This window comes from Pleurodeles waltl, chromosome 5 (assembly GCF_031143425.1).
Source record: "Pleurodeles waltl isolate 20211129_DDA chromosome 5, aPleWal1.hap1.20221129, whole genome shotgun sequence".
In the NCBI taxonomy this organism is placed as follows: Eukaryota; Metazoa; Chordata; class Amphibia; order Caudata; family Salamandridae; genus Pleurodeles; species Pleurodeles waltl.
In genome coordinates, this window is record NC_090444.1 from 1,012,700,444 (window position 1) to 1,012,719,497 (window position 19,054).

At 45.0% G+C, this 19,054-nt stretch overlaps 1 protein-coding gene across 1 annotated transcript in view; it reads right to left on the bottom strand.

Moving 5' to 3' along the window:
• The window catches only part of UST (uronyl 2-sulfotransferase), an 813,325-nt gene that overhangs the window by 451,493 nt on the left and 342,778 nt on the right, over positions 1 to 19,054 (bottom strand). The window contains exon 2 of the mRNA XM_069235183.1: positions 693 to 736. Coding sequence (XP_069091284.1) covers positions 693 to 736 — 44 coding nt within the window. The remainder of the gene's footprint in view (positions 1 to 692; positions 737 to 19,054) is intronic.

Below are 19,054 nucleotides of genomic sequence, written 5' to 3' on the forward strand. Positions count from 1 at the left end.
GGAGTTTGTTAAAAATGTATTAAAAAAATTATTAACATTCATAATTACGTCTGTAATTGCTGTATGGTTTTTGCTATACACGGAATAAAAAATGTTTAAAAACTGTAAAGAAAAGCTACATTATTTTAAAAAACGGGTACGACACTCAGACTGTCGGACCCGTTTTAAAAAAAATACTTTTGCATTTTTTTACATTTTTCTTCGACAGCCCAATTCAGAAACAATTTTGAGCTTACTAGTGTAATTGAAATGTCAATAAAAGCCATTTGTGACTCCAGAGTCAATATCCTGATCCACATTATCTTCAAAAAATCAAGTGAACTTACAACCGTGTAATGTAGGCGCTAACATAAGCTTAGAGTTAGATGGTGGAAAGGGTATGCGACAGGAGGGACAGAAGCCCAGCAAAGACAAGAGAAACATTCACAAACACGTTGGTTTCTGCGTATTCACAATGATTTTGGTAGACGTCTTCCTATCATGGAATAGCCAAAATGTAAGAAACTGTTCTCAGAATTTTGTAATCCGACCCGTAAAGAGCAGGAACCCATATTGTACTGGAATTTGGAAGAATGAGCAGCATGGAAAGATATTGACTTCCTGCAAAACACATCACACGGAGGCATTGAAAACAAAATCTGCACGTTTTCTATAATAAAATTAACAATAAGCTTATGAAATAAGTATCCTACCTTTGGTGAAAAGGGACCGTGGTCATCCAAAAATGTAGAATTCCCTGTAACGAAAAGATAAAATGAAAGAATAAATTTATTATGTTTCAAACACCTCTCCCATTAGCCCTGTCAAAGAAATCTAAGACTACAGACTTAGAATCTATCAAACAGAATGAATTCCTAAGATGTTATGTTCTTTTAATGTACTCTTTTGCCCAAAGGAGATTTTTGTGAAACGGAAAAGTGGAATAAGATTCATTCTGTGTCATGTCCTTGAGGACAGTTTCGCTGATATTGATACTTAAAATGGTGCCATACTCCTTAAGCAAGGAAGTAGTCAGAAAATTAAAATACCCTCACTTTGATCCATATCTCAAATGCCATCGGGTGAGTGTTGGACCTGGCCCTTTTTACAAGGTCATTCCCAAACCGTTTGCCTTTCTCCTCTTATTTGTTCTGACCCTTTTTGTTGATGTTAGGATTCTGGGCACTTTGCCACTGCTGAATAGTGCTGAAGTGCATGTGCTCTCCCTTCTAAGCTTGGTATGATTGGCTTACACGTGATTAGCACATTTCATTTGTGGAACATCCAGAACAGCGACTCCGGAACAACGACCTACGTTGTTAAGGCAAGTGGAACCATGGTTGCATTAAGGACGACTTCCTTTTTCTCTGCCTTAACCACACATGTGTTGAACAATGCACATGCGTGGTTAAGGCAGAGAAAAAGGGAATCAGCATCAGGAGAGGACATGGGCGGGTGAGTGGGGCTGGGGCTGGTTTTTAAGGGTGGGGTGGATTAAGGGCTTGGGGTGGGGGACATGGGGGTAGTTTTTCTTTTATGGGTGGGGGGATCGGGGTAATTCTGTTTTTTTGGGGTGAGGGGATTGGGGCAATTCATTTTTTAGGGGCGGGCAGGGTAGTGTTGTTTTGGGGTTAGGGATCGGGGTAGTTTGTTTTTTGAGGTTGGGAGATCCGGGTAGTTTGTTTTTTGGGGGTGGGGGGTCGGGGTAGTTTGTTTTTTGGGGGTAGGGTGATCGGGGTAGTTTGGTTTTTGGGGGTGGGGATGCGGGGTGGTTTGGTTTTTTGGGGGTGGGGTGGTCAGGGTAGTTTGGTTTTTAGGGGTAGTGGACTGGTAGTTTGGTTTTGGAGTGGGGTGGGGGATCAGGGTAGTTTTGTTTTTAGGGGTGGGAGTCAGGGTAGTTACTGTTTTTGCAGGGTGAGGGTTGAGGTGTGTGGGGGTCTGGATAGTTAATGTTTTTGGGGGTGGGGTAGTTTGGTTTTTGGTGGTGGGTTCAGGGTAGATTGAGTGAGGGTGGGGGATAAGGGTAGTTTTGTTTTTGGGGGTCAGGTAGATTAAGTTTTTTGGGGGTGGGGTCTGGGTGGTTGGGGTAGTTTGGTTTTTGGGGTGGGGGATCAGGATAGTTTTGTTTTTGGGGGTGGGGTTGAGGTAGTTAGTGTTTTTGGGTGGTACTCTGGTTTTTGGTGGGATGGTCGGGGTAGATTGGTTTTTGGGGTGGGGGTTGGGGAGATCGGGATAGTTTGGTTTTTGGGGGTGGGGGGTTGGGGTAGTTTGGTTTTTAGGGTGGGGTGGTGGGGTCGGTTGTTTTTAGGGTGGGCATGTGAGGTTTGGGAAGGCTGTAGGGCTCAGGGTGGGTAGGAGGTATCCAGGGTAGTTTTGTTTTAGGGTTGGGGGTCGGGGTAGTTGTAGTATTAGGGGTGGGGTACTTCTGGGCCTTAGGACAGGTGGGGGGGTCGCATGCTAGAACCACACATGCCGTTCCCACACATGGCTTTACTAGGCATGCTTTTACAATGAAAAATCTTTGTAAAGGCATGCGTCGTAAAGGCTTTCGTGGTAACAATGTGGTCGTTGTTCTGACTGTGTTGTTCAGGCATGTGTGGTTTCAGCATTCGTTGTTCCATCATACATTCGTTTTATTTACCTATAAGTCGCTTGTACAGTGGTATCCCTATACCCTGGGCCGGTAAATTCAATGCTACTAGTGGGCCTGCAGCGCAGCTTGCGCCACCCACAGAAGTAGCCAGTCAAACCTGTCTCAGGTCTGCTACCGCAGAGTCTGCATATGCAGTTTACTGCCACAGTAACCTGGAATCTAAATTTACTTGCCAGGCCAGGAACTCCCCTTTTACTATATATAAGTCACCCCTTAAGTAGACCCTGGCACCTGCATCTGTAAAGGCTGCGCCCTGGCCTCACACAAAGGGCTTGTTTACCCCCCACTGATGTCTGGAGCCAGTGCTGGAGGAGTAAGGGGACATTCCTGGAACCGGTTAGTACTGGTTGGAACCCCTTCTCCCCTTTTGTAGTGGCTGTGCAAAATGAGTATAAGTACAGGGGGTCTTCCCCCACATTTTCAGACTCGAATGAACTCGTCACTGGATGCCGATGAAAGGACTCACTAGGAACTGCCTTGGGACTGCTGCTGTTGTGTTGACCTGTGACCTGCTAGGTCACTGAGTGGGACTACCACTGCCTCCCTAAAACTTTTGCTGGCCTGTTTTCTGGGATCCTGGAGCCCTGTGCCCCATTTGTTGTATCCAGGGGCTGGGTCATGTACCCCCTATTCCCCTGCATTTTCTTTTCCTCACAGAGCAGGAGGGGTGCTTTGCCATTCATTTTCCCAGCGCAGAGGAAGCACGGGAAACACAGAAGCACTGTGGTCCCTCTGGGCGTGAACATGAGAAGCGCTCCATTCCTTTTCCTGACAGCGCATAGGGGAGAGCTGATGTCTTGAAATTCTGCAGGCCTGGGTGTGAGAAAGCGGCCCGGGACCCTTTGAGTGAAGATCCCCCTTCGCTGGAGAGGTCATACGGAGCTCCCCCTTGTGAAGCACAGTCAAGCGCTTCAGGAAGTGCCACCGGGGCACAAGCAGAAACTGCTTGGTGAAGACACTGCTGCTGCCGATAACCACAGAGGAGGATGCCTGCTGGTCGGGCAGGAATGAAGAGATCCCTGCTGACTGGGTGGCCGTCCGGTGAGGAGGCAATTGGTCTCTGAGCGTGGGGCTGGCCTCTGGAAGAGGGTCCGAGAATATGGGGCCACCGCACCAGGGATTCGCTTTTAGGGTGTAACAGGTTACCTTGGGGGAGGAGGGAGAGCCCTTGTGATGAAAGCAATGTGGTTCCAGGATACTATCCCAGCTGGATGGACAAGGAGGTCTTGTGCCTGTCCAGGTGTCCTTCTGATACCGCATTACTCATAGTAGGAGTGCGTGAGCTCCTCTGTGACCATAGTGCTCGTCAGAATACCGCATTCTCTCTAGTAGGAGCATAGGAGCTCCTATGCTTCATGTATGAGTCCAGGATTTACCGCCCCTCCTATAATATATGCAAAAACAACAGATGATGGACGGAATGCAGAGCAAATCAAACATTCACCCCCAGTCACAGATCTGGGTTTAATCCATCAGTTTTTTTGCTTGCCATGCCATTACAGTTTGGACCCAGCCATATGCAAATCAGTCTTGACCCTGTTCCCCATGGGAACAGTCCAGCCCGAACTGCCAGGCCAGGTCCTCCCTGGACCAGAAAAAAGCATCCTGGGAAAGGTTTCAGGGTATCACCCTTCATCAACCAGGCTATCTTGAATCTGGTGGCATAGCAAAAGAATTGATGGATTAAACCCAGATCTGTGACTGGGGGTGAATGTTTGATTGGTTCCACATTCCGACCATCATTTGTGTTTATTTGCTTTTGTCACTATAAGTGCGCCAGGTATGCCCAGACGTGGGTCCCGGGCTCACTGCGCCATGGGTTTCGAACTAGCCTGGCTGATGAGGGGTGATACAGTGAAACTGGTCCCAGAATGCTTGTTTCCGTTCCAGCGAGGACTTGACTGTTCCCATGGGGAACAGGGTCAAGACTGATTTGCATATGGCTGGGTCCAAACTGGGGTGGCACGGTGAGCAAAAGAATTGATGGATTAAACCCATATCTGTGACTGGGGGTGAATGTTTGATTGGTTCCACATTCCATCCATCATTTGTGTTTATTTCGGCCTATAATATAAGCGCAGATGCATTTAGGATGATGTCTTGGCATTCCTGACAATATGTTCATGATGACCGGTGCATTCTGGGTTGTCTGACATGTACCAGATGGGAATATTTCCATTTATGTATAATGATGATGATGTCTAGTATGTTTATTCTGACATATGCCTAATAGGAATGCTTTCATGCTCTGTCAATTCATGATGGTGTCTTAGCATCTCTGGTGATATGTTTATTCTGACATGTGTTTTCTTTGTGGTAATGACAACCTGACTGCTGCTTATGTAGCAGAATACCAGAAATCTGTATGTTTATCTGACTACTGCTTGTTCTTGCAGAGTATTAGTAATCTTTGTGATGTTCTGACAACTGCTTATTAGCAGAGTATTACGGATACATGTTGAGTTTAGTCTAATGATGATTTACACAATACAGTTTATTTTTATATAACTAGTGTTTCCTTTGTGGAATATTTCTTGTGTCACATGTGTTGAGTATCTTGTGCAAACGCTTTACACATTGTCTCTGGGATAAGCCTGGCTGCTCTTGTCAAGGTACCAAGGGAGTGAGCAGGGGTTATTTTGCGTGTGTAACTCCCTCGTCCTGACTAGAGTAGGTGGGCTCTGCCTGGCTTAAGTGCATACCCCAGCCAACCAGAAACCCTGTTTCCAACAGTGAGCAATACAATTAAGCCCTACCTATCCTAAAAGAGGTCCCTTTAGGCCCCCTTTGTTTATCCTTCAAGCCTTTCATCCACCCCCTCTATCTTTATATGCTTCCACCCCTCTGTCCTTTCTACATCTTTCAATCAATCTACCTTTTGTAATTAATCTTCATCTGTCCTTCCACTCATACTTCCTACCATTCATCCATCCATCTATTATGTTACACTCTGTATATCAATTCACCAATCGATTATTTCACCCTTCAATCTAGGTTTCTTTTCTTTTATCCCACCTTTCATTAATCCTTCCATTCTTTCATTCGGTCATCTATGCAGATGTTCTTTTACCATTCCACCTGTCAATCCTTTCAATCTTTAATCATTTTTGCCATTCCTTTTAATAACACTTTCTTCCTTCTTTTCTTTTCATATGTCCTTCTTTCTCTCTTCACCCTACCCTCTCTTTACTCCTTTTTTTCTCATCCATTTGTCCATCTAAGCTTCCTTTGTTGTGATTGCTTTTGCCTCTCTCTCCTCTCTGTCGGAGGTTTTCCTGACTTTGTTTCTATAAGCGCATTTGTCTGCAAACAGAACTGGCTCATAAATATTTTATGTTCCTAGTGTCAACACTATCCCCGCTTCAGCTGCCAAAGCGGGGTGGTCACAACTTCACTCGTACTGAGGAATTTAATATACCAATGGCTGCTAAAAGATCGATCATCCATTACAAGCATTTGCAATGCAATGGGTCTCGCATTTGCTCGAGTTAGAGCTATTAGCGCTGTAAACTCCCAACCGGACTTTTCTTGTTACATAAAATGAAAATGAAAAGTAATACAGTTTCACATAAGCGAGTCAATTCAAAGCGCCCGGCATCAGCATGAAGCAGCACACAAAAGGAAAAAGAAGTTCGCTCGCAGTCAAACATATCGGCAAAAGTGCAATTAGGCATGTAACAGGCGATTTCCAAGGCTGTAACTAAACTGCCCCAAGGAGGGACAAAGGTAAAGCATTCACCAATGAAAATAAAGGATTTTTGAAGGTCAAGCCCATGAACATGTGATAGTGGTGGATGTGCGGTGGGCGTGGTTAAAAGCCCAGATACATACCAACATGTCAGAAAAGCATTGCTTACGCGCTGCTATGCTCAACCTAAAAAGGAAATGCTGACCGCCCCATCTATGCAGAGCACAATTGCTGTAATCAAATCTGCACGGAAAATCTCTCCCACTACTACACTGAACCCCTTACTAATAGTGATCAGTTAAATTCCAATATGTCTTTTAACTCCTGTTACCACACACCACACCGTCACAATTTTCCCTGATTAAATTATGCATGATAATAGATGCTGAAATTTACAGAGGGAAAAACGCTGGAAATTACCAGAGCATATTTTGAACTGAAGTGGCATGAGCGAGCTGATGAACTGAAAAATATACAGATATTACAGATACCCAGTAATCATGCAGGGCTCACCAATAACCTGGCACTCGGACAACCTGCAACCACACCAAGACCTCTTTTACCCTGCACTCACATTCATCACATACCCCTCACCCTGAATTCACACACTACTAACACATCACTCATGATGCCTGCTCACTCTGCACATTTACACACCACTCACCCTGTACTAACACACCTCTCATGGCCAGGACAGTGTTTACACATCCCAGAGGTTTTGGACTTGGCCCCCTCTGCAGGGTCAGCCCCAAACCTTTTGCCTCCAATCTTCCTGTTTTGCTGAATGTGTTTTTGTTGGCTTTAGGACTCTGCACACTTTACCACTGCCAACCAATGCTAAAGTGCTTGCGCTCTCTCTTTTAAACATGGCAACAATGGCTTTCAATCAATTGACACATTTAATTGACTTTTAAGTCCTGATACAGTGTGACCACATGCACCCAGGACCTGTAAATCTCATGATACTACTGGGCCTGCAGGTCGTATTGTGCCACCTACTTAAGTAGTCTTTTTAAACATGTCTCAGGTCTGCCATTGCAGCCCGTGTGTGCTGGTTTAAACTGCCACATAGACGTATCTTTCGCCTTAGATAAACCTTTCGCCAGGCCTAAACCTTCCTTTCTAATATATATAAGTCACTCCTATGGTAGGCCTTAACCAACCCATAGGTCAGGGAGCAATGTATTTAAAAGGTCAGACATGTATTTTTAAGTTTTACATGTCTTGCTAGTGAAAAAGTCACTATTAGCAGACCTACCTCTCCCATACAATAACGTTGGGTTGTCTTATTACTTTTAATAAGTGATAATTATTGCGGGGAGCAGGTGGGAATGTCATGTTTAGTGTCTGAAGAATTGTGATTTAAAGCCCTCTTTGATGGTAAAGGCAGATTTTAGCCAGTTATGAAAATGGCACTTTAAAAAAGCTGGCATTTTCTTTTTCTGATTTGGTGCCTGCAGTCTGTTCTTGGATCATATGATTATGTGTAGTTGACAGTTGGCCTTTGTGTATTCCTCCCAGACAGTGTCACAATAGAGGATGTGGGTGTTGGCAGAATGGGCCATCTGTAGCAGGATGAGGGAATGGAGATGTCACCTACCACACCCACAATTCAAAGATTCTGACTCAGCTCACTCACAAAGGACTTCACACTAACCTAGGCTAGGACCGGGGCAGGGAGGCAGAAATTCCTGACACTTCTGTAGGGGGAAACTCCAGTAGCTACTCCCACTGAAAAGTGGGCCCCAGATATAAAAAGGCAACCCTCAGACACACTGTTCAGTACACTCCTGTGGATACTACAGAAGAAGGACACCATGCTGTCCTGCTACCTGAGGCCTGCCCTGCTTTCTGAGAAGGAAGACTGGACTTGCAGGCTTCATCCCAGTCTCAAGTGACTCCGCGGGTCAGCTGACTGTCCTCCTCTGAGCTACAGGGACACAACAATCTCCAAAGTCCTCTCTGCAAATGCCTTTCTGAGCTGCTGCCACTGGACCTGCCTGAGCCCTACTGGCTTCTGCTGAAGTGGGATCCTGATCCCAAGATGTGCCTCCCCCAGGTCCTGGACTTTTGGCATGGCATCAGTTGAGTTTGTCCTTGAAGAAAAGGAGAAATCCTTGAGTTTTAAGCTCTTTGCGACCACGAACAGGCCTGTTCAAGCCAAGACCTTGCTGCTTGCACCAACCACCAATGTGAAGGTTCGGTGAACCCAACTCTTTGCGTTATAGCGACTGCCAGCGACGATTGGCAATGCAAGACCTGCACTTCGTGCTACAGCATCGACAGCCCAATGTGAGAATAAATGCGTATCTCCAGCAACGGCAGTCTTCAACATCCAAAAGGATCTTTATGCTACAGCAATAACTATCTGCAATTAAAGATCTGCCATTTGTGAGCCATGCGTGAAGCTTTCCTAGATCCTCGCGGCCTCCTCCACTGCAAAAGGACCTCTTCGCACTGGACTTAGAAGGTAACTTTTTCAATGGGACTAACCTGGTCCCTGCATTCAGCCCACGCTCTATCACAGTTAGCATGAACTTGTGACTTTCACACGGTCTTGCATGTACCATATAACCACAAATGTCACATTGTGCTTTTAGGAGCTTTACTTACCTTAAATCTTTGAAATAGCATAACTACGGTTCTACTGATAGGATTTTTGTTGTTTTTCTGTCAAGTAATTTAGGGAATGTTGCTCTATTTTTCTAAATTGGTGTGGATTTTTTTGTTTTGTGTTTTCACTTATTGGTTTTGCTGTGCTGCATAAATACTTGACACATTGACTCTAAGTTAAGCTTGACTGCTTATGTGCCAAGCTACCATAGGGTTAAGCACAGGTCAATTTAGTGGATGTTTGTGCATCTGCACAGGATTGTGGCTGTTGCCTGAACAGGGCTCACACCCACCTCGACTAACAAACACATTTCTCACAAGAGATAAGAGGCAAGTGCAAACACCACAGCTAATCAGCACTTCAAATTTCTGTGCAGCATGAAAGGATTGGCTGAGTTACTCCTGCTTCCAACTGATTCCAAATAACTGTCAGAATATGTCCAGCTATGCAATTAGTTGTGAGGTGCTTCACAAGTACTGAAGTTACTGAGGACACCAATATTATTAGCATCAGGTGGACACCTTAAAATGCATGCACCTATGGACATGCACACGCCATCGTAGTTTATCTCTTAAGAGAAATCAACTGTAGTGCATGATGGAGAACATATCCTTTACATGTCCCTCCTGCATAATTATTATGGAACATGTCATCCATGTTAGGTGAGGGGAAACCATCCACCAGCCAACAGTAGCGAGCGTAGTACACACACTTTCAGAGGATGCACACAACTCTCGCCCAATGAAATACTGTACTCAAGGAAACCTACAGCTTGGTGGCACCAAAGCCCCAATAGAAGTGATTCTAGAAACCCTTTTTTTATTTAATGCATGAGGTCTAGCAACAGCTGCACTGTCAAGCCACGCATAAAACTATGTGAAAATAGGAAAAAAACATAAAAGTGCAAAAAGTGCATTTAATCTGAACTTGCTGAGTTTTCTACTGGTGGAAAATTGGTCAGGCAAATCCTTATTTTTCTGTATTTTTGACTAGTTCTATTTTGATGATTCCTTCTAAGTTCAGGCGTTCATACAGGGATTGGAATTCTGTGTTTAGTAGTACTGCCTGCACCCACACAGTTTGTATCCTTAGTAGGTTTGACGAAGTAAGTCCTGAAAATGTATACGGGTAAAATGCCCATTAGAAATCCAAAACATTCTGATTTTAGTGCGATAAATACCGAATCAATATGTTATGCATCATTCTGAGATAAGGGAAAGGGAATAGGAGGTATTAAGTGCACCAAGTAAACATGCCATCCGGGACTATTGGTCTTACCAATTGTGCTAAAACATCACAGCATATTATGCCTCACTCAGAATCGTGCCTTCGAAAAAAACTATTGTTGAAGCTAACAGTAGCTTTTGATAAATGTAGGAAGTTGGCTCTGTATGTGCTATTTCAAAGTAAGGAATAGCATGCACAGAGTCCAAGGGTTCCCCTTAGAGGTAAAATAGTGGTAAAAAGAGATAATACTAATGCTCTATTTTGTGGTAGTGTGGTCGAGCAGTAGTCTTATCCAAGGAGTAGTGTTAAGCATTTGTTGTACATACACATAGACAATAAATGAGGTACACACACTCAGAGACAAATCCAGCCAATAGGTTTTGTTATAGAAAAATATATTTTCTTAGTTTATTTTAAGAACCACAGGTTCAAATTTAACATGTAATATCTTGTTTGAAAGGTATTGCAGGTAAGTACATTAGGAGCTTTGAATCATTTCAATTGCATGTATACTTTTCAAGTTATTCACAAATAGCTATTTTAAAAGTGGACACAGTGCAATTTTCACAGTTCCTGGGGGAGGTAAGTTTTTGTTAGTTTTACCAGGTAAGTAAGACACTTACAGGGTTCAGTTCTTGTTCCAAGGTAGCCCACCGTTGGGGGTTCAGAGCAACCCCAAAGTTACCACACCAGCAGCTCAGGGCCGGTCAGGTGCAGAGTTCAAAGTGGTGCCCAAAACGCATAGGCTTCAATGGAGAGAAGGGGGTGCCCCGGTTCCAGTCTGCCAGCAGGTAAGTACCCGCGTCTTCGGAGGGCAGACCAGGGGGGTTTTGTAGGGCACCGGGGGGGACACAAGCCCACACAGAAATTTCACCCTCAGTGGCGCGGGGGCGGCCGGGTGCAGTGTTAGAACAAGCGTCGGGTTCGCAATGGAAGTCAATGAGAGATCAAGGGATCTCTTCAGTGCTGCAGGCAGGCAAGGGGGGGGCTTCCTCGGGGAAACCTCCGCTTGGGCAAGGGAGAGGGACTCCTGGGGGTCACTTCTGCAGTGAAAGTCCGGTCCTTCAGGTCCTGGGGGCTGCGGGTGCAGGGTCTTTTCCAGGCGTCGGGACTTAGGTTTCAGAGAGTCGCGGTCAGGGGAAGCCTCGGGATTCCCTCTGCAGGCGGCGCTGTGGGGGCTCAGGGGGGACAGGTTTTGGTACTCACAGTCGTAGAGTAGTCCGGGGGTCCTCCCTGAGGTGTTGGTTCTCCACCAGCCGAGTCGGTGTCGCCGGGTGCAGTGTTGCAAGTCTCACGCTTCTTGCGGGGAGATTGCAGGGTTCTTTAAAGCTGCTCCTTTGGATAAAGTTGCAGTCTTTTTGGAGCAGGTCCGCTGTCCTCTGGAGTTTCTTGTCGTCGTCGAAGCAGGGCAGTCCTCAGAGGATGCAGAGGTCGCTGGTCCCTTTGGAAGGCGTCGCTGGAGCAGAGTTCTTTGGAAGGCAGGAGACAGGCCGGTGAGTTTCTGGAGCCAAGGCAGTTGTTGTCTTCTGGTCTTCCTCTGCAGGGGTTTTCAGCTAGGCAGTCCTTCTTCTTGTTGTTGCAGGAATCTAAATTCTAGGTTCAGGGAGAGCCCTTAAATACTATATTTAAGGGCGTGTTTAGGTCTGGGGGGTTAGTAGCCAATGGCTACTAGCCCTGAGGGTGAGTACACCCTCTTTGTGCCTCCTCCCAAGGGGAGGGGGTCACATCCCTAATCCTATTGGGGGAATCCTCCATCTGCAAGATGGAGGATTTCTAAAAGTTAGAGTCACCTCAGCTCAGGACACCTTAGGGGCTGTCCTGACTGGCCAGTGACTCCTCCTTGTTATTCTCATTATTTTCTCCGGCCTTGCCGCCAAAAGTGGGGGCCGGGGCCGGAGGGGGCGGGCAACTCCACTAGCTGGAGTGTCCTGCGGTGCTGTGACAAAGGGGTGAGCCTTTGAGGCTCACCGCCAGGTGTTACAGCTCCTGCCTGGGGGAGGTGTTAGCATCTCCACCCAGTGCAGGCTTTGTTACTGGCCTCAGAGTGACAAAGGCACTCTCCCCACATGGGGCCAGCAACATGTCTCTAGTGTGGCAGGCTGCTGGAACCAGTCAGCCTACACAGATAGTCGGTTAAGTTTCAGGGGGCACCTCTAAGGTGCCCTCTGTGGTGTATTTTACAATAAAGTGTACACTGGCATCAGTGTGCATTTATTGTGCTGAGAAGTTTGATACCAAACTTCCCAGTTTTCAGTGTAGCCATTATGGTGCTGTGGAGTTCGTGTAAAACAGACTCCCAGACCATATACTCTTATGGCTACCCTGCACTTACAATGTCTAAGGTTTTGCTTAGACACTGTAGGGGCACAGTGCTCATGCACTGGTACCCTCACCCATGGTATAGTGCACCCTGCCTTAGGGCTGTAAGGCCTGCTAGAGGGGTGTCTTACCTATACTGCATAGGCAGTGAGAGGCTGGCATGGCACCCTGAGGGGAGTGCCATGTCGACTTACTCATTTTGTTCTTACTAGCACACACAAGCTGGTAAGCAGTGTGTCTGTGCTGGGTGAGGGGTCTCTAGGGTGGCATAATACATGCTGCAGCCCTTAGAGACCTTCCCTGGCATCAGGGCCCTTGGTACCAGAGGTACCAGTTACAAGGGACTTATCTGGGTGCCAGGGTGTGCCAATTGTGGAATCAAAAGTACAGGTTAGGGAAGGAACACTGGTGCTGGGGCCTGGTTAGCAGGCCTCAGCACACTTTCAATTCAAAACATAGCATCAGCAAAGGCAAAAAGTCAGGGGGTAACCATGCCAAGGAGGCATTTCCTTACAATAAAGGTCTAAATTATCGGGCAACTTGCTGCTCTCAATAAAAAACACGTATGTTGAAGGAAGGTCTTACCACTTTAGTCTTATGAGGTTCATAAATGGATGCTGTGGCAGCACATTTTCAATGGCCATATTTCTAAATAATCCCATAGAGACCATCTCAAGAGAGCTGGAGTTTCGGTGCAAAACTCTTCTTGTTTTAAAGGACCTAGTTAAGTTACGCATACTCAGTCAGTTGAAGGTGCACAGAGTTTATTAACCTGAGGAGCACAGGCACATCCACCTCAGCCTCCGCCCATCCAGCAACTGCCTTCTCAAGAAATTCAAAGAGCTTGAACTCCCTACCACATTCCAGCTGTGACATAACCACACCATAACAAGCAGTTAACATTTTTGAACTACTAATGTATCAGTTTTTGGTTGTTCAGCAACTATTTTGTTGGACAACCAATGAGTTCCATTTCTTTTTGGAACTCTGGCCGTTGAATTGCTCCACTACAGTAGTAGTGAAGGGATTGTTCAGAGTAAAAAAGATATACGCTCTCCCTGATTTTCTGAATAAGGAATAGTGACTTTTCATCCTTAGATCAGTTTTTTTACACATAAGTTCCAATTAGGTTAACAAAAAATCTTTGTGACTTATCCCTCCCAGGGCTTACCATAGTATGCAAAATCTTGGAGAAACTTACGGGCTGATTTAGAGTTTGGTGGAGGGGGGTACTCCACGGATATCCGGTCTTCCGTATTATAGCCTATGGAGATAGTAGTACGGCGGATGGGAAATCTGTCACGTTAGTGACGGAGTAACCTATACGCCCAGCTCTGAATCACACCTTTAGTATTGGTAGTATATGGATACGGAAACAGGTATGTCTTTTTGCTGATGGAACACAACTAGGTACCAGATTATTATTTTGTATTCTGTTTTGACAAAAAGACAGTACATTTACACACTACACCTCACACACACTTTGGATTATATCACCCAGCCAGTATGCCTAGTGGGCAATATTTGGCTATAGTAATTTTGAACAACATTTCTCTGCAAAATGTTGTTGCTGCTATCTATAAATAATATATTAATAAATAAATACGTTTTGGAAATGGCCCTTTCTGCAGGCTCATCCCCAGAGTTTTTGCCTTCCTCATCCTGTTTTTCTGACTCATTTTTACAGTTTTTAGGACACGGGGCACTTTACCACGGATGACCCGTGTTAAAGTGCAGGTCCTCTGTTCTCCAAAACATGGTAACATTGGCTTATCAACAACTGACATATTTATATTACTTGCAAGTCCTAGTAAAGTGCACTCTATGTGCCCAGGGCCCGTAATTTAAATACTTAGCACTACAGCACTGATTGTGTCACACACTACAGTAGCCTTTCACTGGAAAGCCTGTGTGTGCAGTTTTAAACTGCCATTTCGACCTGACAAGTATACCCACTTGCCAGGCCCAAACCTTCCTTTTTATTAGACGTAAGTCACCGCTAATGTAGGACCTTTAAGTTTAACATATCCAGGTAGTGAAAAACGCTTATATTAGTTTTTCACTGTTGCAGGGCCTATCTCTCCCACAGAATAGCATTGTAGGTGCCTTAGAATATCTTTTCAGTGTAAGTTCCAATTAGGAAAAAATAGAAATGTGGAGCTTGGTGTTCCAGGACTCACAATTTAAAATCACAACTCATGGTGAAGTTGGATTTTAAAGTGCAAGTCTGCAAATTACTCTTCTAGAAAGCATTTTCTTACTATTGTGCCTCTGCCTGTTCTGAATACACATCTGGGATTGTTGACAGCTGGGCTTTGAACACTCCATCTAGACAGTCTCACACAAAGGGAGCTTGGGTGTGACATTTGTATCCTGATGTCCCTCCCCAGACTGATGGGCCACTAACTGGCTTGATGGGGAGGCGGAGCGTAGCACTGCCTCACTTGCTCCTGAATAGGGCTGTGCCTCTCCTCACACAAGGACTGCATAACCTCCTTTAGAATGTCTGGAGCCAAGAAGGGCAGGACAGGGACTTTGTGGACTTCAAAGGAATGCCTGAAAGTTTCTCCCCCCTTTCAGAACCAGGACGCCAAAGTATAAATACTGGATCCCAAACCCCCCCAAACCAGATCTCTACTGGAACCAAGGACACGCTGCCAGGAAGGACTGCTGTGCTGCCAGAAGGGACTGCCACTCTGTAACTGGATTGTTGCATTGGCCGACTGCTGCTGGGTGCTGCGCTGTAGGAGGGACTGGCACTTTGTTGTTTGATCTACTGTATTGGTCTGCTTCTTCTGTCCTGCAGAGAGAGGTACTGGACTTGCTCTCTACACCCTTAAGCCCAAGAGTCTCCAAGGACTTTCTGGCCTGCCCTCTGATCTTCTCCTGTCTCTGGGACATCAAAGACTGCTTGAAACTCTCCTGGTGCTGTTGGACTCATCTGTGAGTTCTACCCTTGCCTGAGGTACCACCCTCCAGTCCTCTGACTCAGAAATGGGTTCTGCAGTTACAAACTTCGAAAAGCAAAGCATTGCCCGAGTGCTGCAGAAATATAGATACATCGTATCCTTACCGTTGACACATTGCTCCATCAAAGGTACTGTTCAGCGGACCCTGCATGGATTCTGTAGCCAGCCTATGCTTCATTTTGAGCAGCCTAGATTTTGGATTTCCACTGGTCACTCGCAACCACAAGTAACCTTTCTACCGCTATCGACTTCTAAGCACTGTTTTCACATTTAATATTTAAAAATTAATATCTCAAATTCTACTGGTTGGAGTTGTGTCATTTGTGGTCTTGTTTTACTCAGATAAATATGCTCTATTGTTCTAAACTGGTGTGGAGTCTTTTTATGGCGTATTTCAATGTGTTACTGTAAATATATGTTGCACACATACTTTGCACATTGCCTCTTAAATTAAGCCTGACTGCTCTGTACTAAGCTATCAGGGGGCTGGCAGAGGATCATTTATCTGACTTACCCTGACTAGGATTGTGGTCCCTACTTGGACAAGGTGCAAACCTCTCCCAACTAGAGAGCCAACTTCTAAAAACAAATAAATAAACAAATAAGCATGCAGCACTTGCAGACCTGTTATGCGCTGTGTGCAATGTAAATGTAATAAACAATTAATTTTAAATTAATCAGAATTATGTAAGTGTATGGTGTAGACAAGATTTTAAGCACTGCCACATTCTGTAATGAGTAGTCCTTTTCTGCATCTTGTAAACGGGGATTTTCTGAAAAATAAGAAGGCAAGGAGAGAAGAACATTCTCTTAGATTGGAGATAAATATAGTGATTATTTAAACACAACAAAGCCAATCAAATTTTACCTTCTACTCCCTCAAGAGACAGAGCTGTGTTTCTCAGTACACCAAGCAATATGGTCATATGTTATGCCACTTCTTCTAAAGAGTTGAGCAAAAACAATAATCTCAAGCATAGCCAAATAAATTGAGTGTGGTGATAAACCATGGAATTAGGCATCCAAAACCTTAGGAAAACATCACTACTTCCACACTCATCCCATAGAATAGGACATTCACTGAGTAACAATGATATGCTTTTGCTCCTCCTACTTAGATCAGAAACTGATCAACAAGATTCATCTTGCTTGTTTTTCCAAAGGTCACCATACCAGTCGATTAGGAATTCAGGTAAGGGTGAAAAGACATTTCGAAGAACTCTATGGTGCACATTACGAACAAATTTCACTCCCTCAATACCTCAGATTTATACAAAACCACGTGCAATTGTATAATTACCAGAAACGACAAAATACCTCTTCTGTATTGGCATTAAAAGTGCATTAAAAGTTTCTATAGAAACGCATTCCATGTACTCTTTTTAGGTGTTTGTCTATAATTTGACTGCTACTTGGATAACGGTTGACTAAGTGAAGGATCTTCTTTAGGATTCAATTGAATTATCAGATATAGGCTTCTCAGCACACTCACTCATAATAATGCTAAGATGCTTCACAGGCATTGGAGGGGTTTGTCCTCTTCAACTGGCAATGTCCTTCTCTCATTCATTTCTCACTATGGGGAATAGGTTTGACTGGATCAGTAAGAAAGTGCTGTAGGTGTCTGCCTCTGGTGATTTATATATACTAGTGAGCTATTTTTCCAAACAAAGTGAAATTAGAATGGTTCTCTCTTGCGGCCAGTGCACACGTGGTGGGGGGGAGGGGTAAAAGACCAAGGACCCCCAAACAATGCTTTCACAATGGAGATAACGCTGCACACCCAGAAACTTCAGGTAACAATATATACAACATAAGACTCCACAATGTGAGCTATATGGCTTTCACCTTTCCTGTCATCCTCTTCTTTGAAAATGAACACTTATACTACAGACTTCTGAGTTGATGCTCACATAGCGAAATAGAACATTAGTTGAATTAGTGGTGTTGTGATCTCCCCACTCCAGCAGCTAAGGTGTGGTGACGGGATGGGTTAGGGAGGGGAGGTTGACACTTATCCCAATGAACTGATAAGCTGGGCTCCCTTTAATGGTAAATTAGTTCATCATGGGCTTCTGTATGCATGTCTGCCGACATACACTGATTAATACCATGACACATCTGAGGAAAGTGGGCCAAGTGCCAGGGGCTGAGGAATGAGCCAAGTACATTCAACTAGAGGAAAAGAAATTATGAAAAGTATGAAAATAGGACAAAGACAGCCAAAAGACTGAGTGAGCATGGTTTAGAAAAACAATACAAGAAAATTAATGAGGGGAAAGGAAAGAAAAGTAGATAGAAAGAGTAAGGAAAGGGAGTTGGAAGAGTTGGGGAAATAAACTAAACATGAAAGAAAGGAAGGAAGAAAAGGTGGAAGGATGCAATGTGAAAGAGTAAGAGTGAAAGCCTAAGGTTGCAAAACGAGGAAGGAAGGGTGAAAGAATGGGAAACGATGAATAATCAGTGGGTGAAAGGATAGAAAGAGGGTAGTGTGAAAGGATGAATTGATGATGCTGGGTGACATATTCAAGTGTGAAATGATAGATGTGAAAAACTGGATGGATGGCAGCGTGATAGTGTAGACTGGGAGGGGTCAATGGATTGATAGATTTGTGGATGATGGATGGTCGGTGAAAGAGTGGATGAAAAGTTGGATGCTTATTTGGAAAGAGCAAAGAAATTGTAGATGAATGGGTAAATGTGGGGATGGATGGGTAAACAGATGGTTGGATAGATGGATTAAAAGGGGGAAGAATGAAATGACGGAGTCAGGTAAGAATGAAAGAATGTTGGGTGAAGAGATGGATTGATGAGGCATCGGTTAATGAAAGGAAATGTAAGTTAACACCTCGGGTGCCGAGGACAAGGTGGTTACGTCTGCTGCCGTGTCGCTCAGGCGCCAGGGACGTAACCACCTTGTCCTGGCTCAAGGTAGGAGTGGTAGCGCTCCCCACATGAGCGTCCCACCTCTGCTCCCATGGGCAGGGATGGAAGGGGAATCGCTTCCCCTTCCACCCCTGCCCGCCCACCCTGCCCAGTGACGTCTGATGATGTCTGCACGCGATCGCGCACTGACCTCATCAGCGGTCGCCCCCATCGTGCTGGAAGTTCAGCTTCCTGGGCGATCGGAAGAGAAATGCTTGCATTTTTCGTCCGATCAGGGGGTGGGAGCGGACAGGGAGACATCAATGTAAAGGAAAGGCCTTACCTTTCCTTTAATGTCTCTCTGAGCATTTCTGCATCCCGATCGTGAAGCGATAGAGCTGCAGAAATTCCCATTAGAAACCAGGGACTTTTTTTAACATAAATGATAAAGGGGAGCGACCCCTTGAGCAAGGGTCGCTCCCCTGGGAGGCATTTTTTTAAGGCCTTTCCTGCCCCCCCAGGGGCAGATTGGCCTATTGTAATTAGGTGTAACCTCTAGACGCCAGGGATCATTTTTTTTGTTGTTTATTATTGTTCACATCTGAGGAGCGACCCCTTAGGCAAGGGTCGCTCCCCTGGGAGGGCAAATTGTTTTTAGGCAGCGGCCTATTGATATTAGGCCAATATGCCCCCAAGGGGGGCAGAAACCACTAGAGTTTTTTTTTTTATGTCAGCTACAC